This window comes from Cimex lectularius, unplaced genomic scaffold (genome assembly GCF_000648675.2).
Source record: "Cimex lectularius strain Harlan isolate CLEC.00 unplaced genomic scaffold, Clec_2.1 scaffold69, whole genome shotgun sequence".
Taxonomy (NCBI): domain Eukaryota; kingdom Metazoa; phylum Arthropoda; class Insecta; order Hemiptera; family Cimicidae; genus Cimex; species Cimex lectularius.
Genome location: NW_019392630.1, coordinates 400,056 through 427,672, shown reverse-complemented (window position 1 = coordinate 427,672; position 27,617 = coordinate 400,056). Strand labels below are relative to the sequence as shown.

General features: G+C 34.5%; 2 protein-coding genes across 4 annotated transcripts in view; one reads left to right on the top strand and one right to left on the bottom strand.

Annotated features, from left to right (window-relative positions):
• Window positions 1-27,617, top strand: part of LOC106670369 (cation-independent mannose-6-phosphate receptor) — a 54,843-nt gene that overhangs the window by 10,416 nt on the left and 16,810 nt on the right. Inside the window, exon 21 of one of the 2 annotated variants that reach the window (XM_024225229.1) lies at window positions 8,603-9,616. The exons of the other annotated variant lie outside the window; for it this stretch is intronic. Coding sequence (XP_024080997.1) covers window positions 8,603-8,659 — 57 coding nt within the window. The 3' untranslated portion in view covers window positions 8,660-9,616. Of the gene's footprint in view, window positions 1-8,602; window positions 9,617-27,617 lie in introns of those variants that run through there. 2 annotated transcript variants of the gene reach the window in all.
• LOC106670370 (protein toll) lies at window positions 293-13,760 on the bottom strand. Of its 2 annotated transcripts, none has more exons than XM_014400632.2 (6): window positions 13,665-13,760; window positions 3,051-4,225; window positions 2,665-2,980; window positions 1,600-2,229; window positions 1,372-1,536; window positions 293-1,298 (listed from the first exon to the last, which is right to left on the bottom strand). In XM_014400632.2, the coding sequence occupies exons 1-6, from the start codon at window positions 13,743-13,745 to the stop codon at window positions 474-476; spliced, it is 3,192 nt and encodes a 1,063-aa protein (XP_014256118.1). In that variant the 5' UTR covers window positions 13,746-13,760; the 3' UTR covers window positions 293-473. The 2 variants fall into 2 exon arrangements, with proteins under 2 accessions (XP_014256118.1, XP_014256119.1); XM_014400633.2 differs by lacking the exon at window positions 13,665-13,760 and adding an exon at window positions 9,623-9,829.

Here is a 27,617-nt window from a genome sequence, read left to right as displayed (position 1 = left end):
AATGTAATTGAGCATTTTTTTAAAAAATTATACAGTACTGAGGTACAGTACCTATGAATAATGTTTATTGATAAAAAAAGAAAAAAAATTAAACCTAACCAGTCTTAGAAAGCATGTATTTTATGCTGTTATTTTTATTTTTTGTGAGATTTTTATCACAGTTAATATATACTTGACAATATGTCAAAAAAAGTTCTCTAAATAATTTTTTCTTTTTTTAATTTTACCACCTATTAAGTCTAAGTAGCCAAAAGTGGGTTTTGTACATTCTTAAACTTTGTTTAAAATTCAGTTCTGTATAGCTTCACTGGAAATCTAGATAGCTACACAAGTCATTTTGTTCTCCATTGCTGAAGTGTGTTCCACAATTGTAGAACTCTTTTCTTTGGTGTAATTTCAACACTGCAGGCCTTACTTCCGCCTTCATCAGTTTATTTAAATATATTACGTTATACCCAATCAATAAATAAAAATTAGGACAGTTTCGATGAGAGATTCTTGAGAGGATCCACAATTATATTAGTTGGAGGAGTTGTGATACTATTGACATCTACTGCACTGTTAACCAATTTCTCTGTGCCATTTAATTTAAGTGCTTGTGAAATGAGTGGAATGCTTTTAGTTTGGTTAGGCGGATGGGGCATTGCATATCTTAATTTTTCCCAAAACCAAGGATCTCCCCATTTAACATAAGTGTTCATTGAGAGGTAAGCCTTAAGCTCTGGTTCAAGTTGGTCTGTATTGCCTAACTCTCCGTATAATATGACAATCAATCGAGCTCTTCCTTCACTTAATGCTTTCATGTGAGCTGCCCTGAATTCCATTCGTCCCCAGACGCTCTCTATGAAATTGGGAGAAAGGACCACAATGGTTCTTCGCGAATCTTCAACAGATCTTGTTATCTGATTTGGAATGAAATCTCCAACGATCCAGTCTCTGTAGTGGAGGCACAATTTGTAGCTGGGTGAACCGTTTTCAAGCCCAGGTACTAATTCATCAACAATAAAACGTTCGTCCTGGTGTGAATAGCTGACAAAGGCATCATACACTTTATCTTTGTCCAATTCCTCTTCCTTGACAAACCAAAGACAGAAGCCTCGTGCGTAGAGCCATACTTTGATTTCTCTTTGGTATTTGTAGTACAGCACAAGTATCAGGCAGATAATAAATCCAAGAAGAGCAAGTAAAGACAACGCAATTCCAATATTAATGCCTAAAGGTGTTGGACAAAGATCGGTTTTAGTTATGTTTGAGAAATACGCACCAGAAGCACAGGTGATGTTGTCAAAACTGATAATCTAAAAATAAATAATTGTGTAAATACATTTCAGTGTATTGTTTAAATAAATAAATTTAAAAAAATAGTCTCACCTCCTTGTACTTTCTGTGAATGAACAGTAGCAAATCTTTACTTGAACAATCACACTTCCATGGATTTTTGTGTAGTGTTAGTAGACGTAGACCCTTTGCATTTTCAAGCATTTTCAAAGAGCCATTATCAATTACACTCAAGTTGTTATTTTCAAGCATAAGCACCTGAAATAAAATATTTTTAAATCTGTCCAAGTAAGTAATGGATTAACAGTAACTTCCACCTACCTCGAGGTTAGGAGAGAGAACAGAGATATTTATTTTGGTTAAATTGTTATGCCCAATTTTTAATTCAGTGACCCTTCCATAGCCTTTGCCCAATTCGTTTGGCAAAGATGTTATACGGTTGCCTGTTAAATCGAGCTCAGTGTGGTTTGTCACATCTAGGACAATTTCACTTGCTGGCATTGAAAGGGGAACAGCAGTAAGGTTCCTGAAACTGCAGTCGACTACCAGGGCGAGGTTGGAGCGCCGGAAGGAACAGCTGCACCCTTTAGGGCAATCTCTCTCTCTGAGTTTACATGTGAGCACACGAGGGTCAATAGCTCGCACTATACGGCCTGCAAATTCAGGAGGCCCACTGCATGTAAAGTTAGTTACATCAAAGTCTACGATATATTCAACCCTCGGGTCAAGCTCTCCTCTCAGAAACTTGACTAAGTAGTAAGCCTTGCAATCACATTCAAGAGGATTTCCTTTTAGTATGACTCTCACACTCTCATTTTCTTGCCTATTAGTAGGAGCCGAGACAAATTTGTGTCTGGCTAGAGTTTCAGCATTATCCAATGTTACCACTGATATGTTGTTATAACTTAAATCCATTGTGAGCCTTGTGGATAAAAATTGTAGATCTTCAATCTAAAAACAAAACAAAAAACCATAAAAAATAAACATTCGCTTAACATAATGCAATTAATAAAGATAAATAACATAATGCAAGAAAAATAAATTTTATAATAAAAGAAGTTTGAGGTAAATTGGAAACAGTCTTTTCTTATTAGTGCATTTTGTGAATATTATAATAAATGATAAATAATAAATATTTATTCAGATATCGATTAACGGTCACTAATCTCCACACATAAATAATAAAGCGGAGACAATATTTTTTAAATTTTAATTAAATAATGTTTCAATTGAAAATTAGTACATGTAAAATACACTATTAATATTGTAAACTGCTTATTAACAAAGATTAAACAATGTTCATAAAAAAGAAAGTAGGTACAATCTGTATTGTTAAATTATTCAACTAGTCAGAGTCATTTTACACACTAATATCAATTGTCTTACCGTCAGTGATGATATTTGATTGTAACTGAGGTCCAGTATTTGCAATGAGGTCATTGAAACTTGCCAATCAGCATAGAGTTCTGAGATGTAGTTGTCAGAAAGCAAAAGTGTTTCTAACTTAGTCGCACTTTGTAGAATGGAGTGGCGACCAAAGTCAGTGTCGGTATACTCGGCATACAAAACCGCTATCTTGTTGCGGGACAAATCAAGTACTTTGAGTTCAGTAGTGGCTTGAAACGCTTCCCGTGCAATGTACTCAATATCATTGTCTTGGAGGAAGAGATATTCTAGTCTTCTTAAAGAAGAAAATACATTTCTGAAAAAGAAAATATTGTATAGAACATTGAACTAATTTTTGCTAATTTTGTATTAAAAAAATATATTACTTTGATATATTCGTCAGTTGATTATGACGAAGATCGAGAGTTGTTAATTTTTCTTGGTTGCTGAAAAATACCTCTGGAATTTCAGTTATTTTATTGTAGCCCAAATTAATTTTCTGCAGATCTGTGTTGTCTTTGAGTAGGTAAGGCGGCAAGGTTGCAAGTATATTTTTTTGTAGTGTCAAATTTATTAAAAGTACAGATCCCCATAATAAATCTTCAGGGAGATTTGTTAGATTACAGTCATTCAGGTAGGCTTCTCGTAAGTGTGTAAGATTTGATAACAAAGCTGGGGGAAATGCTCGCAGAGTTCTTCTATTATTATGGATTTGTATTTTTTCCAAGTTGATTGTTCCTAGGAAAAGTCCTTGGGGAAGAGATATGAATTCATTTCCATTCAGATTGAGGTTTCTCAGTTTACTCAAATCAGCAAATAAATCTGGTGGAAGAGTTGTAAGACCGTTATTGTTTAAATCCAAATTCTCTAGATTATTCAAATCGGTAAATAGACTCCTTGATAGATTCTGTAGCCTGTTGCCCCACAGATTCAATAATCTTAGTTTTGTTAAATTTCGAAAAATCCCTGGCTCAAGGTAAGTTAAATTGTTTGATCCGAGCTCGAGCACTTCTAGCTTGGGTACTGGCCTGAAAATTCCTTTAGGCAGTCTGAGATTGTTGTTTTTCATGTCAAGCCATGTTAGGTTGGTAGTGTCTTGAAACAAGTCCTCAGGAATTTCTGTTAGTAAATTGGATGCAAAATTAAGTTGAGTTACTTCTGAAAGCCCTGCAAGATGTGCTCTGGTGAGAGAATTGCCCAAATTGCTATGACTCTGAACCTGAAGTGTTTTCACATTGGGTATGCCTGCAGTCGACATGAGATCCTTAAATGGCATGGTTGGCAATGGACATAGCCTTAACACAAAAGCTTTGACTGATCCAATTTGAAGCCCACTAAGCAGGGATAAGTCGTTGTTGTTCTGTGGCATGCATTGCACGGTCATGTATTTCATTGGTTGAACATTTATTTGGAGAGTGGCATGCCCAAGAGCCCTAGGGCACAACAACTCATAATCTCCGTTGATTCCTCTTGAGCAAGTACAATCTGCTTTGCTTGGGCATTCAAATTCGCCATCGCACACTACTATTGTCAGTAGACCAACAATCAAACATATCCGCATCTAAAAGAAAAAATTGTTTTACATATAAACTAAAAAATAAATATGTTTAAATAAATAACCACTTTAATAACTTAATCGAAAATTTACATTCTAGTGCAGAAATTCATCGGTTGGATTAATCTGATAACTATTAACAAGAGATAAAATTGCTTAATTACCACTTCCAAAGAAATGTTAATAAACCAATCTTCAGATAAACATTTTTATAGCGCTACTCGTGATTTCTTTTGTCGTATTATTTAAAATATGGGACTGTTTTATGGAGAAATATGTGTAGAGGAAGAGTTTTGCCTTGAGGAACGAGTGTCAAGGACAACTAATTCTCTTGTCATTTCCTGTAGTCTTAAAATAATCTGTTGACACCATGATTTATACAGGATCGACGTATAATCAATTAAATACAGATACATTATCGATATATTTTTAGTGCATATATGTTTGGCTGCTGTTGTGTTCACATAGGTCGTTTATGTCTTGTATTTTGCGATTTTTAAAGTAATGAATATAAATGAAGTTGCGTATTTTTACAGGACGTAAATGGGGGGAAAAATTGTGATTGCGGTTGATAAACCTTATTTTATCGTTTGACGTTTCTCCCGGATTTTCCTGTATAGAAATAGGTCTTGTAGGGAGTGAAAAGAGATCCAGTTATTATGCAACTATGTTGTCACAGACAACAAAGACAGCTCTGTTCGATACTGCCATAAGAATGTGTGAAAAACCTAAATCCATTAAAAATCCTTGACCCCGATCCTCCGTCGGACGGAATTATAATGATAATAATCCATGATCCACATAATCGGGCTGATCCAGGATGTAATCATCGTTTATTTTTGTGATTTTCTAGGGTAATTTTAATACACTATTCTCGGAGGCGTAAGACGACAAATTTAATAGAGCAAAAAATTATTGTTTGATTATAACACAAAAAAAAATTCAGGATTCATTCGGTATCCTATTTTGCTACGTTGCTAGGCTTATATCTATGAACATCCTAGAGGCCATTAAAAAAAAATTAATCAATTGTATCAATTTATTAATCCTATTGCATAGGAACCTTCATATTCTTTTATTATCCTAGGTGACAAAAAAACGGAAAAAAAAAACGGACGACTGATATATCATTTTCGGCTCCTAGGATCGGTCCATTGACAAGAACGCTCGGACAATATTGCACAATATTTTTCGACCTAGCATCACCAAAAAAACAGTTAATTTTATATCGATGATACCAAGACAATAGCAAGAATGTCTTACGAGGTAAGACGAAAAATGATATTTAACAAAGTTTGTAGATTGTGAAAAATTGGTTGTTCTAGGAAACTTTCAAACTTGTATTTTGATCGTATCTGATCTCCCGGGTCCAGGGATACCAGGAATGACCAAACTACATTTGGAATATTATTACTAAACTAATTTAGTTTAAGAACAAAATAAATGACATTGATATACCGTCCATTTTGACTCGGACTCTATTCGAGATTTATTGGGTAGAAAATGGCGAAAAATAATGTTTAAATGAGGGTGTGGATGGTAAAATATGTCTGAAGGTATGCACTTGCAGTTTGATCGTCCACGATCCCAATGGTCCGTTCATCCTCGCTGGTTTTTTCCTACATACCAGGAATGACCAAACTAAATCTGCAATTATTACTGAACGAATTTAGCTTCAGAGCAAAATAAATGACAACGAATGGTTGAATGAGAGAAGTATAGTTATAATACTTAAAAAAAGTACACTCGGCTATGGTTTACAACCGTCTGCCGGAGGACGGTCTATAAATATTAAAATAAACAAAACAAACTAAATTACTATTTAGTACAAAATTGAAATATTCTTCAAGGGATCTTATTACGAACTTTACATCGTACACAGTAAATAACTTAATATCATAAAAGGGTAAACAAATTGAAATAGGAACCTGGTTCTTTCCTCTAGCTCCAGGCTTCTTTAACAAACTTCACTAAACTGAAACAATGAAGATTATTTAAAGTGGAGATTATTATTCTCTCGTTATCGTGAGTAAGTTTCTATGTCTCACTTTAAATTAACTAACTAAATGAAGAAAAGGTTTCAATTTTAGATAAAATTAGATATTCTGCCAAAAACATGAAAAATGTCTTTTCTAGTCAGTTTGTTGCTTAAAGAGCGTAGGTTTGTAGGGTTGTAATCAAGGGGTAGCAATTCACATGTAATTTTAAAAAAACCAACGAGTAAAAGGGGAACGAAGAAAATTTTATTATACTCAGACATATTAAATGACATTGGAGTACTTGGTTCTTTAAGGAATTAACCCTGCAGTTTGATCGTCCCCGGCCAATTCAGTCCGCCTATCCTCGCTGTTTTTATTTTACAAACCAAGGAATGACCAAAGTAAATTTGGAATTATTACTAGACATATTTAATTTTAGAGCAAAATAAATGACATTGATTTTGCAAAACGATCGATTTTGACGATGTTCTAAGATTATTCTGTGGAAAATGACGAAAAATGATGTTTAAATAAGGGTGTGGATGGTGAAATGTGGGGTCTGCAAGGTAAAAACGTGCAGTTTGATCATCCTCGGTCAACTTGGTCCGCCTGTCCTCGCTGTTTTTATCTTACTAACCAAGGAATGACCAACTAAAACGAATTTAGTTTCAGAGCAAAATAAATGGCTTCATATACCGTCGAATTTTGACTCAGACATATTATATGACATTGGAGTACTTGATTCTGCAAGGTATAAACATGTAGTTTGATCGTCCTCGGTCATCCTGGTCCGCCTTTCCTCGCAGAGTTTTTGTCAAAATGCCGAATTAATTTCCAGCAATTGAAAAACAAAAAACAAACATCAAATCTAGAAAAAAGATCTGAATGAATACAGAAACAATAAATCAGGAACGGTATCATTGTTGTTTATTTGAACGTGAATCATGTTCAAAGATTATTGTGTTGCACTGATAGTTAAACAGAGATGTAAACGGTCACTTTCAAAATTAATATTGAATTTATACACACTAGGTCACTTTCTTGGGTCCGCCTATTCTCGCTGGTTCCTTATGACTCGTACCTCGAATTCATACGCGTTTCGGCTTTCCTCCCGGAACTTTCCTTCAGGATTGTGATCATTTTTTTATCTTTTCAAAATGGCCGGAGTTTAACAGAACGCGTGTAGGCCGTAAAGATTTTGTGTCGTACTTTCTCTTTCCTTAAGGTTGTGCAACGAGACAAACATTGATTTGCAATCCATTTTTGAAGAGAACCTTCAATTATTATTTCCATTTACTGCGTATTAACTGTTGCTTTTTTATATGATTTTTCGTACGTGTTTCTGTTTATTTTGGATATTAAAAAAAATAAACTGGGAATATTTCACGTTTTATCAAACATGTTAAAATTAATGGCCCATTTAACCTCAAACATATGAAAACTATATTTAAAAGTCTTGGGCAAACACTTGTTAATCACTTTCATTATCAAGCGCAAGAGGCAAGATTGAAACTTTTCACTGCGACTTCTTTTATTTTCCTTTTGTGAATAATAATACTAATAATAATAGTAATAAACGCCCTTTAGTTTCGTCATTATTATTGATAAATAGGTCAATGTGTTTCACTACTTCTACAGACTGCTATTACCATGCCTCCTTGCTAAACCGAGTTTCGTCTTTAAGCCATTTTGTTTTTCGTCGATTTACTTTTCAAGACGTCTCAACAAATTTGTGTTACGGATTCGTTCTTGTATTTCTATTTCAAAAAGAAGCTTTTAAAATGTAGAGAGCTTTTACTAGAATCTTAAGTCGAGTAACGTTCGAAAATCAACTGGCTAAATTTAAATAATATATAATTCCCATTTTTAAGACGTTTGCAAGTCTGGCTTTTATGACGGTTCGTTGCGAGAAAATCACAAAAGTGAACGACAACCTTTTTGTCACTCCATTTTAGAAAATCCCCATTTTCTAAATGATTGTTATTCCAAGTCGGTTTCAGGACGGCATCGTAAAAGAATAAACCTACTTCGCTACTCTCCCCTTTCCATTTGATGTGAATTTTGTCTGTGTATTCTGTTGAAAAGAGTTTTAACTATGAGGAGAAATGACTGACCTACGATAAAAATCACGTTTGTGATTTCACGGTCATAAAATAAAAAACAAAACCTCACTCAAGGCCGACAAAATTAAAAGTTGTTTATACGTATATCTAATATTTCTATAAACATTTGCCATAACTGCACATAGCAGTTGAAATTATTGCTGCTATTCCTTAACAACCAATGAATAACGCCCTTCATCAGATTATACGAAACAGAAAAACAAGTGTTATGTGTTGAACAAGTATATATGACCTTATCAAATGGGACGCAGATGATAATTGACTGCTATTTTTGATTCCAGGAATTCACAGTTCATTCCCACCTGAATCGGATGTTGAGAAATGTGCTTTGTCACTGAAAGAATTGAAAAATGCCTCAGGGAAAACTATCCTTTTAATAATTGTTTGCCATTATTGTGAGGATTAATTAATCCGACTTTCCTCGAGCTTAATCTCCTTTGAGTGAAAGGGCAGTGATTTTTGAAAACCTTTAAATAACTTAGGGATTGTACTTTCAAATTGTTACCACTTAAGAAAAAGGTATTTTTATAACACGAGAAGTGGAAAATTCTGAGATTTATGATAAAATAAGTTTTGATTTGTGTTTTACGGAATGCACTTTTAAACTTAACAGACAACTCTTACATCTTATTAGGGCATTAAGGTCACCCACTTGGGATCTCGAGTCCGTTCACTGTTTTATAACTTCGGGATTCCCACAACCAACCTAATTAACCTTAATTATATAGTGGATGTTTATTTTGGCTTTTAATCGGTTTAAGGTTATTCGCCGATCTGTGCGAGTGTATTCTAATAGATTTATCGGAATTGTCGATCCTTATCCAAATTCAACTCAAGGCTTGTACAATTTAGCATTCTTTTGATCTCTCATGGCTATAAACAAATTTTATAGAAAGCTCAATTGAAATTTTCATTTATGATTGGTATAATTTGAACAAAATGTCCTGAGGTTAAGAAATTTATTATTATCGAGGTTCATTAGTCGGTTGATAACTCGTTCAGATCGAAAACAGGTCTAATCCAAAATCCCCCCACACCGTTATCTTTTTTCATTCGCATTAGTAGACAATTCAAAATAATGAACAAAATAAAGTAATATGACACCTTTAAACACGTCAAGACAATGGTATTTTTTATCTTCTAGTTGTAGGATATTGACAATTTGATCAAACGTGCTATGATAGACCACTTAGAAAAGAATGGATTTAGATCAAGATTGGTAGAAGAAAGAAGTGGTAACTGTATAATCAATATTTTCTACAAACTGAGAACTAAAAATTGTAAGGTGAGACAATAAATACCTTTAACAAATACATTTTTCCAGCCGTCTTGAATTTGGTTTGGTTGAAACTTAAACGCGTTGATCCACCATTAGCCTCGAAGGAGCTTAACTCGGACTTAATTTTGAATAATGCTTAACTAAAAATATCGCCACATTCACTAGTTTTATCGAAATACTAGATGATCCGGCTAGGTCCCAGTGTCCATGTCTGAGAGACGACTGAGATGAGGCCGGGCAGTTTCTCTCTTTAGCCCCCTCTCACAGTGACGAGTCCAAAGGTGGGGGTCTTCTACGACTCCAGATCCTCGTGCTGAAAGTCTGCAGAAGTACGATGGAGGAAGACGTATCCCCTGACGTCAGGGGACTCTGAGGAAAACCTGTAATTATGACCCGAGATAACCGGATTGGGATTTACCCAAGTTATTGGCGATTCCTTGCCGGGCCATGCCAATTTGACATCGGCAGCATCATTTTACCCTATTTCACGTTAATTAATTCAATGTTATATGTTCTAGTGCTGGTTTTGTTATAGTTTTGATGTTAAAAACATTATCTCGTGACAACCAACTCTTTGACTATAGGAAGATGCTCACAGTAAAATACAGCAAGCATAACCATAATTTTGATGTTGCGCATAGTTCGCGAAGGAAACTTTAACAATTATATATTTTATGCTATAGAAATTTCGATTTGGTTGTATATATTTTCATATTTTTTGCGAACAAAATAATTGGGAGATTTCAGGATTTTGTTCATGCTTCTAATTATTTGCCTTTGAAATATGGTTCATGCAAACTAAATTATTAAAAGAGCTTTAGGTAAAATTCTAAATCGCTAAGGAAAGTGTTTGAAAATAACGCTATTACTACTATCTAAACATATGTCTAAACACATTTATGTTAAGGTACAACATTAAATGGTTTAATTACGTGTTAAATTAAATAATAAAATCAAAATTTTAACCACATGTAATGAATGTACGAACCCCTGAATTAAATAGCCAACAGGCTTAAACGTTATGTCAATAAACACCAATCAATTATTAATTTTGATGAGAAATTTTACAGCTTAAAATGTTTTAACTGTTATCTTAAATAATACTACATAATAACAAGTGGATAAATTTTTATCAATAGAAATATACCGAAGCATATGGTTTATAATGAGAAGGCATCTTACAAAGAATATTTCTGAAAATAGTGGAAGATGATCAAATCATCATCTCATAGAATTTGTATTATTTCAATTATAATTACCGTTGCATCCTCAATATCATTGTACTTTACACTGTAATGGCAAGTCTATTTTCATATGGAGTTCTTGACAGTTAAAAGAACCTAAATTATACAGTGACGAAGTCATATATTTTTATAATGCCTGCTTAATTGAACTTTTGTGCAATATTCATTAAACTCCTTTTTTCCCCGGAATGTTCTGGGTCTAACCATTTAAAAACGATATACTCGTTTTATTCTATATCTAATATTAATCAATTCTATCAAAACTCACACATCAATTAAAAAAAACAAAAAAAAACAAAATTTTAGCTTCAATCTGTACATGGTATATTTCTAGATGTAGTAATAACGCAAATCAAAATTAAACTTAGCACATTCACAGCCATAAAACATAAAAACAAGAAAAATACATATTACACTTATTTTTATAAGCTGTAGCTCGTCTCCCAGAAGCCATAAAGTACATTTGCTGATGCTCTGCTCTAACCGAATAATGTTAGATCTTTTACCCGGTACCGGTGTTTTTTGAAAAAAAGCCCGTTTGTAAGTTCAGGGTAGTTGAATTCGGACCCGGTCCTTTACAGCATCTGTACAAGCTGTGTCAACCCCTTAACCGCCCATTTTAATTTTTGTTGTATTAAAAAATACATTGGTTTTAAAATTGTGAATAGATCGTTATATTTCATAAACTTTTAAATTATTAATTAATGTTTCAACCTTCTAAAAACCTTAATTAATTGTAATTATTTAAGGAGTTGATTTAAGTGAGTTTTCCCCGTGACCGATAAAACCAAATGATTATAAAAAGATTGACGTATTAACATTGGCATTTAATTAAAATCGATTGTAACTTTAAGCATTTAAGATGTTTCTTCAACTTTTTTTCATAAACAACTAATTTTTCAATAGTCATGCTTTCGCTTTTGTTGTGTTGTGCTTCTCCTATCTTTCTAATATTTAGATTGTTATTAGTTTTATTTTTTAAATCTACAATTATTACATTATAGATTAAACGTTATTATTACATAACACATAGTATTATTATTAGATGGTTTTCATTCGCAAAGATCTACATTAACAAAATTACTAATTTTTCAAGATTATATATTATAATCTTTTTCCAACGGACTACAAGTTGATTGTATTTACACTGACTTTTCAAAAGCTTTAGATAATGTTGATCATACATTTTACTACAGAAATTAGGCATGCATAGATAATTTAGAAGGTCGAATGCTTAAAGGAAAATTAAAATCGGTATTGTGCATAGTTTTCAAGCAACCTCTGGAGTTCCTCAAGGTTCGCAATTAGGGCCTTTTCTGTTTAAAATCTATATAAACGATATCTCTGATTCTCTTCCATCCGTTATGACCTTACTTTTTGCAGATAATTTAAAAATATTCTTAAAAATTAATTCTATTGACTGCTTACAACTTCAACATGCCTTAATAAAACATAATAATTGGTGTGCAACTAATAATATTCTTTTAAATTCTAACAAATGTTCAGTTATGACTTTCCGTAAAACAAAATATCCTATCAAATTTAACTTTCTCAGACTCGCTCCTGATGAGGCGTGAAATTGTTAAAGATCTTAGCAACATTATTGACAAAAAGATAAACTTTCACACACCTAATAAAACTTTAGGACTTATTACACGTCATACTAAACATTTCCATGATTCAGGTACATTCAAAATTTTGTACACTTCCACTGTAAGACCAATATTAGATAACTGTTCACCGCTTTGGGCTTTCAATCCACCCATATCATTCGCATAGAAGCATATACCATACTTATCGTTAATGTCGGATCTGAAGTTGACAATTGTTCTGTACAGAAGGAATTTATTTGATTGTATATTATTATATTCCTTAACTGCTTAACCGAATTAATTTTCATATTCCATCTTATCGTTCCAGAAGTCAAATAACATTCTCCATCGATTGCCATAGGACTAATTATGCCAAATTCAGTTTTATACCAAGAACAACAAATTTGTTAAACTCGTTCGAAAATATTGATATATTTAATGTCAGTTTAAGCAAATTTTATTATTAGAAAATTAAATAATTTGTCATTGATATAATTAATATTGAATTTGGTTATAATTAATGATTGATAATTATGTAATGTTAATCCATATTTCAAATTGTTTCTATTCATTCTAAATTTTTTTAATAGTTATAAATATTTATAAATTTATGTAATTATTATAAATTACCTTAATACTTTTATTGTATACATTTGTAATTGGAAAACCGTGAGTATAAATAAATAACTAAATGAAACAAGTTTGAAAGAAATCAAGTTATAAATTAAAAAACCTCAGCATTTCAACGATTTATAATCAATAATTCAATTAATTATCACATCACGCGTTATGTAACCTGCTCTAAAAAAATATTGTGACAAAAAACAGTATTCGCAAATATTATCCAGTTATTACATACGCATTTCATTTGTGAAGCGTATAAAAAGAAAACTTTAATATATTTAAATTTTATCAAAAGTATAAGTGCAGACATATCTATAGTTTTAGATCAACAAAACATATAGAAAATCCTCGTAGTTGTCTTTTTAAACAGAATCATCAGTATCATATCCTGGCATATTTTTAGCCTGCGCACTTTGTTAAACGACGAAGTACTAGGAAAACTTGAAAACTTAGCGTTTTACCGTGCCTGTAACGCAATACAACGCAACTTAACAAATATATAAATCAAAGTTAATAGTTAAATAGATTTTTTTTAAATAAAAACAAGATCCCTTATTATCATATCGTGTTTGAACTATTTCAAATAAACAACGGTTCTACGTACACCGAGTCTGACAGTTTTCCGCCGCTTTCGGTTCATAGCCATAGTTTTGAAGATGAGCAAGTAGAGGAGGAGCGATATCATGGTCAGCTGCTGGGGCGCACACACAGAATTTGTTTTCCCGTCGGATTTTCCTTGCCGATACTGAAATACGAGGCAGGTCACTTTTTTCCACGACAAACGATCGAGAGACACAGAGAATAACTGATAGTACAAGAGCACCTGTACAATCACGACTCACAGCCGATAACGTTTATCTCAAGTTAATAATAATTAATAATTCTTATTATTTTAAACATTCTGTTACATATTTCAGAAATGTTCTTCATTTCCTTAATTTCCCTTTCTTTCTCTCTCTCTATTTAAAATTCTAATCGACATGATCGCCAACCTTAATTTTCAACAAATTTACAAGTTCAACGTCGAATATAGAATTTTTAGAATTTCACTTCCCTTGTCTTATCTCTTAACCGCTGTATGTCAATTTAGCAACATACATAAAACAATGTAAATAAAACAATCGTGTTTGCTTATCAAGAATTAAAATTTTGAGCACCATTATATTAATAAGTGAGTATAATTTATATCCTTAGGATACATTTTATAACAGATAATGTTGAGCAAAAACAAAATTGAAATTCGTTTTTTCTCTCTGAATTTTAAGTACCATTTGTTCTGTTATATTGATTATTCCGGCGAGCAGTTTTCGTTAGGGTGTTTATTTTGAATTATGTTATTATCTTCCTTTGCAATTTATGCCATCGTCATAACACTGACAACTGCCATTGTCATCGCATCTCCCCTGTTCACAAAACAGTCGGGGTGGGTGCTATGTGCAGCAGTATTGATATTTTTCTTGAATTGATCAATTCAAATTCAAAAAATTGAAAACAATAGGGTTGGAGAGTCCAACTTTGCAATAGGACTTAAAAAAAGTGTTTTAATCTACACAGGCTTTTACATTAATTATGTATCAATTCTATTATATGAATCTAGCTGTCAATAGATTTATGTGGAGAAGAGTCATCCGGGTAAAGTTTAATATTAACTGAGGGCACAGTCGTAATCTCTGGCACGCCGCCTAAACAAAAGTCGATAAGCAAAGGGGACACTTGAAACAGAATAATTCCTTAATAAAAAGAATTTATATCATATCCTATTAGCATACAACTCCTAATGGTTTCGCGTTAATTGACAATAATAAATCATTTATTATTAAAAAGAAGCTTTTATAGAGGTTCTATTGACAAAGGCACCACTTTATTTATCAAATTTACATTATTTATATGTGTTTGTGTTATTGTCGTATTGATTACGAGGCTCCTCTTTCATCACTATGTAAATGTATAAATTAAAAAAAAAAATACAAAATATTGTTTACTCAATCCTTTTTAAAAATATTTATTTGTATCCTTATATGAATTATACACATTAGAAATTGTTTTTAATGCTATGAAAGTCCGGGAAAAACACTAACACTAAGGCTAGGACCGCACTCGGAGGACACATGTTATGAGGCTGGCATCCAGTTTGTTATCGGATAATGGAGATGAGGTCTCGGGGTGATCGTGAGGAGACGTCTTGGAGGGAGGTTGGCAGGGCTTGAGCGGTATGGTTAGGATGGGTTGAAAGATTGGAGTAAGTGGAGTGGAGATATAATAAAGAATTTGGAAAATTCTTCTGAAGACTTTTGATTGGAATGTTTGGATTCGTTGGACGTTAGGGGTTTGGAGGTACCCCATAATTCCGCTCCGTATGTCCAAATAAGTCGAAGTAATGTTTTGTGCAGAGTTAGTTTTTTTCCGTCATGTCTGATTTCTATCCTTTAAATATTCGTAGTTGTTCAAATCTTCTATTTAGTTCTCGTCGCTTGAGTTTTTGGTGAGGATTCTATGTCAGACTGGTGTCCAAGTATAACTCTAAATATTACTTGTGTAGATGTAGTATTCTTCACTGTTAACTGGGCAAGGCTGTTGGTTCAGTTTCATCTTCCATGTTTTTCACATTCTTCATTTACTTCAAGATGTTACTAGAACATGATATTGGAAATGGGTTGGGTACGATTGGAGCTAGGAGATAAAATTGCCGTATCAACTGCGTAGGTTGGAAGGATGGTGTTGGACATATCGGCAGGTTAATCGTATAGATTGTATGTATATACGACAGGACCAATAATGCTCCCTAGTGGCACGCCAACTTGGATCGGTCTGACTTCATCGTAGCCTCATCTCACTCTGAAAGAGCGTTCTGTTATATGTTCTTTATTTTTCATTTTATTTATTTATTTTTTTATATTTTTTTTAAGCAAGAAACAAAGTTATATCCATTTTCTGCACCTCAAAACACCTCTGAATTCAAATTTAGAGACAAAAATCTCAATTTCCCTCACCGTACAAAAATCCTTACGATCTTTTTCCCTCAAAAATCACAAAAATTGTGATAAATGAAACCCCTACCGATCTACATGGACCTTCACAGTGATTTAGAATCATATAAGCTATACGTACTGGCATAGATCTGGCTTCCGAAAATGAAAAGCTTGAGAAGTTTTTGACGATTTCATCTTTAAATCTCTCACTTTTAATGACATAGAATCTAAAAATTGTTGGAGTAAGCTGAAAAGATAGACATTCAACTTTCTAACGGATCTAATACCGTTGAATTTGGATAAAATCCAATTAAAATTTGCATACTTGATATAGGAGGAGAAATAAATTGCTCCTGTCTATTCCAGACCAGAAATGTCGCTTGTGCTTCTATAATATTTTGTATTAAAGGGCTTTAAAAGGTACTTAAAACGAATCCGAATTGTATATTCTACGTATAGTTTGGCCTAATTTTTTAGAAGCGTCTTTCGCCTTTTGTAACTTTGTAATTAATTCGACCCTTATATTGCATTATTTTCTTAACCCACTTAAAAATAAATACAAGACTTAAGAATTTCAAAAGAAACAAATAAAACATTATTTTGGGGGAAGGGAGAAAGATCGAGATATATAGGTATGTATAGTTAGGTAGATATACGATGGAGAGAGAGGGTGAGTGAGTGATATACTACGTGAGGGAGAGTGTGTGAGAGAGAACAAGGAAAGGGAGAAAGAGTGAGTAAATGAGAGAGTAGAGGGAGAGAGTGATGATAGTACGTGAGAGAGAGAATGTGTGAAAGAGAGTGAGTAAATGACAGAGGAGTTGAGTGAGATAGATAGATAGAAAAAGAGGAAGAAGCATTGAAGAAAATGTTAAATAAATTTTTAAAAGACTGATTCTTTTCAACGAAAAATGGAAATACACCCTCTATAAACCGGATTTTTAACTTATCCGAATACTCTCCTTCAGTAATTAGTTTTGATTACTCAGAGAGCACTGTATACATGATCAACAAAAACAGAAACCCATATTTAAACAAATTTTTAAAGTTTTTTTTTCTCCCCCCCCCCGGTTCATTGCAAGAATGCTCGGTCATGTTACTAATATTTGCGACCTATTGAAATTTTAAAAAATTACGGAAATCCCGTTCGTAGCCTCCCCGTGCATTATAGAAGTAATGCAAGTAAATAATCAATTCATTTATATATCTTTTCACTAGATATAATTCTTATTTGTATCTTAAACGCATGATTTAACTAACTGAAATCGTAGATAAAATGAGAGGAGGATGCGCGTTGGAAATGCGGCTGGGATTAATCGATAGGATAACTACGCCGCCATAACAAATGGCTCAGATGAGATCGCCTAATGTTCCGTTAATAACCAGGAAAATCAGTGAAACCACTCATCCAAGAGGGAGAAAAAAAAGGGGGCTCTTTTTAAGGCCAACTGCATTAGATAAGGCGACCAGCCGGCAGGCAACCGTTGACTTCTGGTGCACCTATTGAGAAGCACACCAGATTTTCAATAACAGGGATCTGTAGTCATACCATGATGTATAAGATTAACAATGCCAATAGCATATCCAATCGGACCCCAATCTTCACATGCCAACTCTCGTTTAGCTACTTTCGAGTACAATTTAAGATAAAATGCAACGGCGCAGAGTTTTAGAGTACAATTCATGTTTGACCTTTAAAATCATCCCATCGCCCGTTCTCCCTGCATGGTTTTCTCTTTTCCCTAAAGTCTTCTCATTTTTCGCTCTATTTAAAATTATAGAAACTGTAAAAGATTTTGGTGAATTTTCTTATTGTAAACATTTTTGTAACCGGCGGTTTTCCCGAATTGTATGTGTTTTATTTTGAACTTTTCCTGTAACCGTTTCAACAGCAAAAATATTTTAGCAAATAAAATCCATAAATCATACAATCTACCATTGAACTACACTAGCCCTAAAGGCCAACAGACAGGAATTAGCAAAACATTAGATTACGAAGTTGTTTTCAATTCTTGTCATTTTAACAAGAGATAATGCATAACAAAAATACAAACTTTTGATTCATTGGTGGCCTCTCTTCTATGCTCTCCGACGCTTGAATTCCTAGCGACGCTATTGCATCTATCCTTACCTCTATATTGATAAAACTACTCGATGAAAAGTGGTGCACTGCGTCCATCAAATAGGACTTTTGAGCTCTTCCGGTCATTAGCAATCTTGTTATTAGCCTCTTTAGCCTTGGTATTGGCTCATTATATTTACTGGGTTGAGTCTTTTTGGGATTTGACTTTCATGCAACATATTTGTTTTCCTCTTTTTGACAGATCTTCTGACACTACCAATATTTTCAGCATTTCAGTATTTAATCAATAGCAGACCTGCTATGATCCTTATTTTTGTCCCGCATTGTTGTCATTGTCATACTTAATTTGTAAGCTTCTATCCAATAAATCTTAAGATATTTCGATGGAGACTCTCGAGGAGATAGTTTTGAATTTGATGTGTATTTAATATAACAAATGTGCAAAAACTTCGGAAAGCACGAACTACTTGGGTAGGCCCGGTGTTTTACGGCCCCATCTGTGAAAAATATAAATTCAAAGCACAATAAGGGGTTTTTTAAAGAAGAATATTCTAACACAAATGCTCGTAATCGTCTAGGCGATTTCTGATGATGACAGAAGCCCGTAATGGGGCGAAATCAAATAAGGACCTCATACGGGGAAGCTTTCAGCAGGGACCGGGGACAAAACGATATTAAATCCACCCCAGTATACAAAGGCCGCGTGAGAGGGTGCGTTAATGGTGCCACTTAGAATAATGAATTGGAAATGGTGGGGTGGTTTAAAGCCCCCCTCGACGGGCAAAGAAATCAAACGCATCGCACGATACGATTAATTAAAAAATATATAATGAACACAATTGTAAGTTGAGCTTTATTCGTCGACGTCCTGTTTGTTATATCAAATTACCTACATTTAATGAAGTGAGCTATCAATCACTTTAATGACTGCAGTCTTTGTATGTTTCCATTAGTTATTATTAGTCCCGGAAACACAATATACCATCAACACAAGTAAAAGGTGGCATCGAACTAATAGAACGTAGAACTACGGGATAGGGATAAAAGAGGCGGCCACAAGGCCTAGTGTACTGCACCTCGACCTGAATAGATCTGTTGTGCTCCCCTGTTATTTATAACTCACTGTCCAGCTTCAGGTTATTAACCAGCCTCCACAGCTTTGCCAGCGGCTCCTTGGTGAAGAATCTTGCTTGTGGTTTTTCTTGTCCTAGTTGCAAGGACCTGCACCTACATAAACCTTCGCAGAAATATAAAACGTGTTCTGCGGTCTCCTCTTCCTGACAGTATCTGCACAGTGTTTCTAACGTCTGTTCTCCTATCCAACGTAATAGTAAACGATGTATTGCATAAAATGGTTGGTTGTGAAATTTCCCTTGAGGTCGGCTGGAGTTGAACCATGAAGCTCGTCAACACAGGCAACGTTCTAAGTTACCATAATATAACCAGGATTCTGGTTGGACTCCTGACAGGGCTCTGCCGCCTGAGAAGGTACATGCACCGGATAGCAGTACTGTCACAAGAAACACTGTGCAGACACCACCAGGAAGAAGAGGAAACTGCAGAACACATACTGTGTTTTTTTTTTTTAGGGTATAGACCCTAACGTATCACATAGGTACGTGTTGATTGCTACAACTAGAAAAAGAAAAGCCGCAAGCTTGATCCTACACTATAGACTCAAGGCTATGGAACGTGAAGGTAGCCAGTAATTCATAAAATTAGAGAAGCTCAAATCTACTCAAGTCGAGGTGCAGAAGGCCTTGTGGCCACCTCTTTTAACCCTACCCCTATCCATAAAAACCTCAACATCAACATAATAATATATCCTTTGGCTGAACTATAACAAAAACAAGCAGCAAACCCCAGTTAGACACACATAGAAAACCAACAGCAAAAAAGCAGGCATCATAAGAGCTGACTCTAATCACTCACACAGGTACAAAGTTGCCCGCCAACTAATGAAAAGTACAAACACGAACTAAAAACAATAAAAATATAGCACACAACAAAGACTGCAACACAAAATCAGTTAATATACTAATAAACAAAAGTACAAAAACAGGCAGTACCACATTTACATAGAGAAATAGATAAACAAACTAACCAAATCAGGCATAAACGCTACATAGAGTAATATATTTTATTTATTCACACCTTTAGTAAAACGTATCCTATCAGCCTGGCCCGCGTTTCCTAGCTCGTTTTATGTCTGAACTGTCGATCTCGTTTAGCAATCTTCTTAATTTAGGTCACATGGTTGATGAATGCAGCAATATAAAAAATAAAAAATGAGACCACAAAAATTTGGAATTATTACTAGATGTATTTAGAAGACATTTCTGTACTCTTGTTATACTGTTGTCTTTTATTATAAATCTTAGCAAAGTTTATGGCGTACAAAATGGCGATATTTGCCCCTGATAGGTATAGAAAGGTAGGCAATCCTGCTCAAGTCAAACAATTAAATATGTTGATGATGGCTGTTGGTTTGCGGTCTTTTATTTTATTTATCGCGGGTTTGTTAAATTACGCAAATCGGCAAGTAAAGACGGACCCAGAAAGTAGCCCTCTGCCAGTTCAGCAATAAATATATGTGAATCGTTTACTTATATAAAAAAGTGGGGTGTTTGCAGAAACAAAAAATTTTTGAAAGTAATATTCTAGTTTCAATTATCCCGAAAGAGTTTCGGAGTACGGCCGGGAGTGCTCAATACAAAATTCATAAAGCCGTGTCGAAACCTCATCCATAACAAGTATTCCATTGTTGTGCGACATACTTTGGACCAAAAACAACTCGAAAATCAAAGAGATTTTTCCAACACTTGCAACCGTTATTGAGTTGATTTGTTAACAATTTAAACCATCTTTGTTAGAAGATACGGTTTAAGTGAACATAAACCAAATGCATTTTGATGATGTCCGTAGAATCAAAAGCTCTTTTTCCATCATTTGAAATGATAACAGCGCAGAAACAAAAATGTATATAATTACAAAAACGAGTTTTTTTGTAAGGGTCCCCGGATAATTTCTACATTGCTAATACATCAATCCAGGAAACCGGTTTCGAGGTTTATCCACATGACAGAGCGCGGGGAATAATTTTTCTTTTTTTTACTTATTAACCGCCGTTTTGGGATTTTCAGGTTTATTTCGTCAAAGTTTTATTTAATTACTAATTGACGGATGTAGTCGTGGACTTAGGTTTTTATTTTCATGTCAGTGATCATTTTTGTATATGTCGTTTGTTCGTTTCCGGTCGTTTTGTTCTGCTTATCACTTTGTTTTGGTTTATCAGTCGAATTTAGGCCTATCTGTCATCACTGGTTGTTTCGTCAGTTTGTTTTCTATTTATGTTGGGACTTTTTTATCTCGGTTACTTGATCGTCTGTGTTTTCTTAATAATTTGTACAAAGTTTTAAATAGTTTAAATGATATAGATTTCGTAGTTTTCGTGCCTAATGTCTTGTGATTGTATTTCTAGGTTTTCAAGTCTGTCTGTTTTACGAATTTTTCTACGTCATGTAATAAATTTTAAGCTTGCTTATTTATTGAAGGTTCGTTGTGGTATTATGTGATTTGGGTTGCGCAATTTGTTTCTTTGTATCAACTGTATTTATCTTCCTCCGCTTGTATTGTATACGTATCGTTTTTGTCTAATGGGCTAGTCTGGAAGATTTTTATTTCAGGGATTCTCTAATTGTGTTTGTTCCCTCACCATATTGTTTGTCTAATTTTGTTAGTTTCTAAATTATTATGTTAATATTTTACGTACCTATCATAGAATATATAAGAAAATGGACAAATACAGTAAGTGATTTGTGGTTACTTATTATCCTCGATGTTTTAGTTTGTCAGACGCATTTCGGTTTCTCGTCATCTTCAGTGGTTCCTTATTAACATCTTAAATCATGGTTGACTCAAGGTCATTATAAAATGTGCTATAAAGTTTAGTACTTTCCTCTTATTCTGGTCTACCTATCATCACTGATTTGGTCTGTCAGACGTGTTTCCCTCTTACCTCTTCTGCAGTGTTTCCACATCAACATTTCAAGTCGTGGTCGATTCTAGATCATAAAGGATGGAAAATGTTCTATGTACTTTAGTGGTTTCCTCTTATCCTGGTCTACTTATCCTCACTGTTTTGCTCTCTCAGAAGCGTTTCTGTCATCTTCGGTGGTTCCTTACTAGCATCTTAAATCATGGTTGACTCAAGATCATTATAAAATGTGCTATATAGTTTAGTACTTTCCTCTTATTCTGGTCTACCTATCATCACTGATTTGGTCTGTCAGACGTGTTTCCCTTTGACCCCTTCTGCAGTGTTTCCACATCAACATTTCAAGTTGTGGTCGATTCTAGATCATAAAGGATTGAAAATGTTTTATGTATAGAACATTTTTTTCCTCTTATCCTGGACTACTTACCCTCACTGTTTTGCTCTCAAAAGCGTTTCGGTTTCTCGTCATCTTCAGTGGTTCCTTATTAACATCTTAAATCATGGTTGACTCAAGACCATTATAAAATGCTATAAAAAACTGCTATCTATTCGGTTTGGCCGTTTCTCTTATCCTGGTCCGCCTATCCTCGCTGTTTGATGATTGGCAGATCTTCAAATATTTGTTAGGCCTATTTTTGCCTTCTTTAGTACATTTTCTTATCAAACTACAATGGGCGCAAATGCGTGCGAAGAGAACGTTCAGGGTATAAAACATTTTATGCATAGATGAACGGGCTTCAATTATTATCGGACAAAGTCCCTGAATGGGAAAGACGGCTGCTAACAGGGGAGCGAAATTGAATCAAGTCCGTCCGCTCACGGTTGACTTCATCAAGTGCACGTGTCCACCCCAGGGACTTTCCCACCCCCCGCTATCAAAAGCAGAAGTTGGTTATTTAAATATTTGTTTTACGCTCCCATGGTCTCACTTCTAACGATTTTCCTTGTGGGGGAGGCAATTCCTAAATAATATCTTTGATCTTTATAATTATAAAACTATTTTGGATAAATTATCCACGAAGGGAAAACAAAAAAAATTCTGTAAGTCTGTCTTTTCACCTTCTATGTTTATCAAAAAACCTTCCATAGACGGAGACAATCAAAATAATACTAACTTTTTTATTATTTTTATCAGCTCATCGAAATAGGAAGTTTGCGGCATGGGCGATCGAAGTCACAGTAGCTCAAGTGGTAGAGCGTAGTTTTTTAGCCGAAAGTCGTGGTGGGTTCGAATCCCGCCTGTGACACATATTTTTCATTTCGAAATTGTGTATAATTAATTGAGTAACCAAAATAATATATGTATGTGGAATAGAGTGGGTAATAAGATAAAAAAATAATTTTTAACGACAACCTATTGAAGAAAAATATGAATAACAAATAATTAAGTTATGAAAATTTAGTTTTTTGTCATGCTTTACATGTTGTAATTTACATCAACAATGGTACATTGATCAAAACCCATATTATGGATTAAGCATAGTTTTGTTAAAATATTGCAAAAATTTTATTTTATTAAAGAAATAACTAACACTGACAGAGGCCAGTTATGTAATCCTTATCGCCGAAATAACGATAAAAGATGATCCTTTTTGTGGTGTATATATCGGCTTCTAGTAAATAATTCCAATCTCTAATCTCTGATGTGTTTCTAGCCTGTAAACACAAATCACTAAGGCCAAGAGTAGAAAAACCCATTTAATAGTACATCAGTTAAAAATCTTATTTATTGTTCGTTTTTATTGATTTTTGACGAACTAGCTAAGAATAGGAAATGAGAAAGCTTTCTTGTTTTACGATCGGAGTCAGGTCGAAGGCCGAGATTTAATTTCCCCGTCCTAATGCAAGACTCCTAAGGGCAGATGCCTGCCTCCTAGGTATTTCTTAGGTGGCAGATGTCATGGAACACCTGGTCTTTCTTCTAGTTTAGGGTGGAAGAGGTGGACCCTCGGCCCAAGCAGGTACACCCAGCTTCCTTCCGTCCGTTTTCTTTTGTGACGGAGCTTTCAATATAAAATGGACAATTATTCAGTTTTTCCCTTTAGCTAAAAGGTCAATGGGTACGGCTGGTTAATTACATCTCCAAAGGGCTGACCTTTTTAAAAGGTTAAAGGCAAATATCTTGATTATGATTGTCCGATTAAATCCTGTCAGCTTCTCTTGATCTCCATTTAATCATTTAGGTATAAAATGTGAAAGTTCAAATTTCATTTAGAACTCGTGAAATAAAAATGTGATCCTTCAAGCTTCTAAAATCCATTGATGTACATTATGATTTAAAAATTTTTGTCAGATAAGAAAAATAATCTTAAACCTAGATAAATTTCTTCCAATACAATATATAAATTGTAGATAAAGAAAATCTGCCCAGGATTAATTTGCTTTCCTTCGGCTTCGTATAAATTTCGGCTTATCCCCAAGTATTGATCCGTTATTCCTTGATTTCTCAATAAATATGCGCCTAACGCTGACGCATGCTTTTTCAGTATATCAAAGCGAGATAAACAACCTGTTTAGTATTCCTTCGCTTTTTCTACAATTTGTAAGGTGTGTAGGCCGTGTCGCTTGCCTTATGGGCCGAATTGTATTGATTAAGGGCTGCAGTCGATTTCAAAGCTTCTATTCCTACGTTGAGTGTAAGACATCAGTAATTTTGAGTTTTTTCTATCTTTTTTGGAGATGGGAGTAAAACAATGTTTGTGAGAGTTTCTAATCGATGTCTTCTGGATGATGAATCTGTATTTGGCGTTTTCTATTCATTTTGATATATCTTGTACTCGTCTCGCTAGATGTGCCCTTGAGTTTAATATTCACTATCGTATAAAAAAAATCGTAAACCTAGGAAAATACTCTTCCAAAACTTTAATACTTACTTCTAAAAAGAAAGATGGGAATGAAAATTGCACTCTTTTTTTTGTTTTTTTTTTTTTCAAGAACTTTCTTTCTATTCCCCATAAATTTCGCTGTAATTCCCGTTACGTTATTATAATGTGGGAAGCATAGCGGCGTCAAACAGCTGAGGTCATCCCTGGACCTCAGTGTGTTTTTACTTCTTTTTGTGGTCTTTCATGCGTATTTTTAATCCTGCAGCCATTTAAGCGTCTCAGTCTGACACTTTGCTTTTATATGAAAACTAAGTCGATCTTCAAAAATTAAAAAAAGCCTCTCATTTGTACCTCAGTTGTCAACTAACCTGGATATGCATAAATAGAATATTGAATTTCTGGAAAATTAAAAGGGAGTGTACGTGTCAACGTAACTTGAAGGAATCTGTGTTTTGTACTTTATGTATATTTATGTTTCTATCTAGAATGTTCTATTGACACGTTGAACATGGCAAGAAGCCGAAACGCGTCTGCTTCGGAAAACAGGCCGATAAGGTGACCAAACCGATCGTACACGTCCAAACTTCAGAATATTGACAATTTCCAATGTTAGGGGTTTTTCCTTCAAAATCTTGTTACAGACTAAGGGTGGCTAAATAAAAAGCCCTGTGCTCTACGTCAATCGAGTAAGATTATTCAACTCGAAGGGGGTTTATTATATTATGGTTCAGCTGATTTTACTTCCTGCATTTTGTTCTCCCCTGGAGTTATTCATTTTTTACATTCTTATATAATTCGAAATTTCATATTCATTGAACAAAAGTTACCTGCCTCGTGTATCTTCCTCATTTATTGAATAATTTCTAGTTTGTCTTCCTTGGTTGGCTCCGTAGAGTCCTGAAGTGCATCTCTTTGTTCTTCTATCTTATATGTATTAAATCGTAATAACAATTGACAACTATAAATGCAATTAATACATATATGTATTATGATATTGTTATATACCTTTCGAAGTATGCAGGGGAATAAGATAAGCCAGACCAAATTGAGCGGAAACAACCAAAACTATAGAATGTTTGATAATTTCAAATTGTTCTGTAATTCGTCTTTCTTCAAAATCTTGTTTAACAGAAGCAAATACGGCTAAAAAGCCTTGTGCACTGCATTCATCAAGTAGAACCATTGTACTCGAAGGGTGTAAGGGGCTTTTTTTACTGATTACTGATTTATATAAACTCAAATCTCCACATGTACATACATAAATCGCCGTACAGAGATGTGCCTATCACTTCTCGCAGCTCACCGCAATTGCAGCTCTTGTACTTACAATGAATTATCGGCAGACCTCGATAATCACCCATTCAAGGTCTCACTTCAGTCTTATCCGTCCTGCCACCGAGTTTGGGCTTCGGGTGCTGTCAAAAGTTAGGTCATTTCAACACCCTACGTAATCAGTTCCTAAATCCATTCACACTCTCATGCACTCTTAAATACAGACCTTCATATTTACATACATCATGCAACCATTCACTCAATTAGGATGGTGGAGTATTCGATATTCCTAGATCACGCCTAATTGAAGGTCGATGAGGCCCTCTCACACTTCACATTCATGCTAATAAATACATTCACTCTCAACAAACGATAGGGACACAAAACTATCATTATTATATACAATAAAAAAACCTATAAGAATCGGAATAAGGGATGCAGATACTCGCTGTCCTGCTCAAGTACAATTCTCACATCGGGTGGCATTCCTACGCGCTCTATATGGAGCCAAGGACACATCGACCAACTTTTCTCTACATTCCGGGCACATACGAGGCATGAAAGTAAGTGTCCATGCTTGTGTGTGTGTCCATCCATGTCAACCTCACAGGGCCTATTATTAGTCAAGTAAGGGTGGCCTTTCTTCTACGAGTCATCCTCCAAGCGCTACTATGTTGACTGTGTTGTTGATACTCGAGAGCTTTTCTGCCGATACGGCCCACCGACTGTCATCTTCTTCTAATCATGTTTTTATTGTTTTTTTAGTGTCAAGGGGTTTATTATATACGTTTAGCTGATTTCATAATTTTTTTTAAAAATATTTTTTAGCTAATACAATTCGAAATTTTCATTCTTCGAAAAAAAAGACTCCTGGCTTCCTGAGCCTACTATCCCATTTTTTGAAAAATTGCTTGTTTTCATTTTCTGGCTCCATAAAAGGTTATGTAGTAGCTAATGGCCTCCTTTGTTCTTTCTTTCATAAATCACAATAATAATTGACAAATATAATTAATTAAAACACATATTACATAAGGGTGATGGGGATAGGCGAATTACAGGTTCATCACACCGCAGACTAAGAGAAAATCGCATAATTTTTTACTGAAGTGACTGGCCTAAAACTCCAAAATTAAATAATATATATGTATATAATGTGATTTTATTGGGAACTGAATTGTACATGACAGGAAGTAGATTCCGCCTTCATTCAGATAAATAATTTGGGAGGGGCGGAAGTTGTTTTGCTCTCAGCCTTTGGAGGAAGGTGCTCGTGCGCAATGCAGATGCAGCTGGTTTCCTCCCTTTTGTGATGCCGGATTTTGTTTTCCTTCCGTTGTTCGTTTAATTCATCGACGAAACGCAAACGGCGTCCTTTTGTCCAGAAACGGGCTTTCTAATCTGAAAAAGGGGG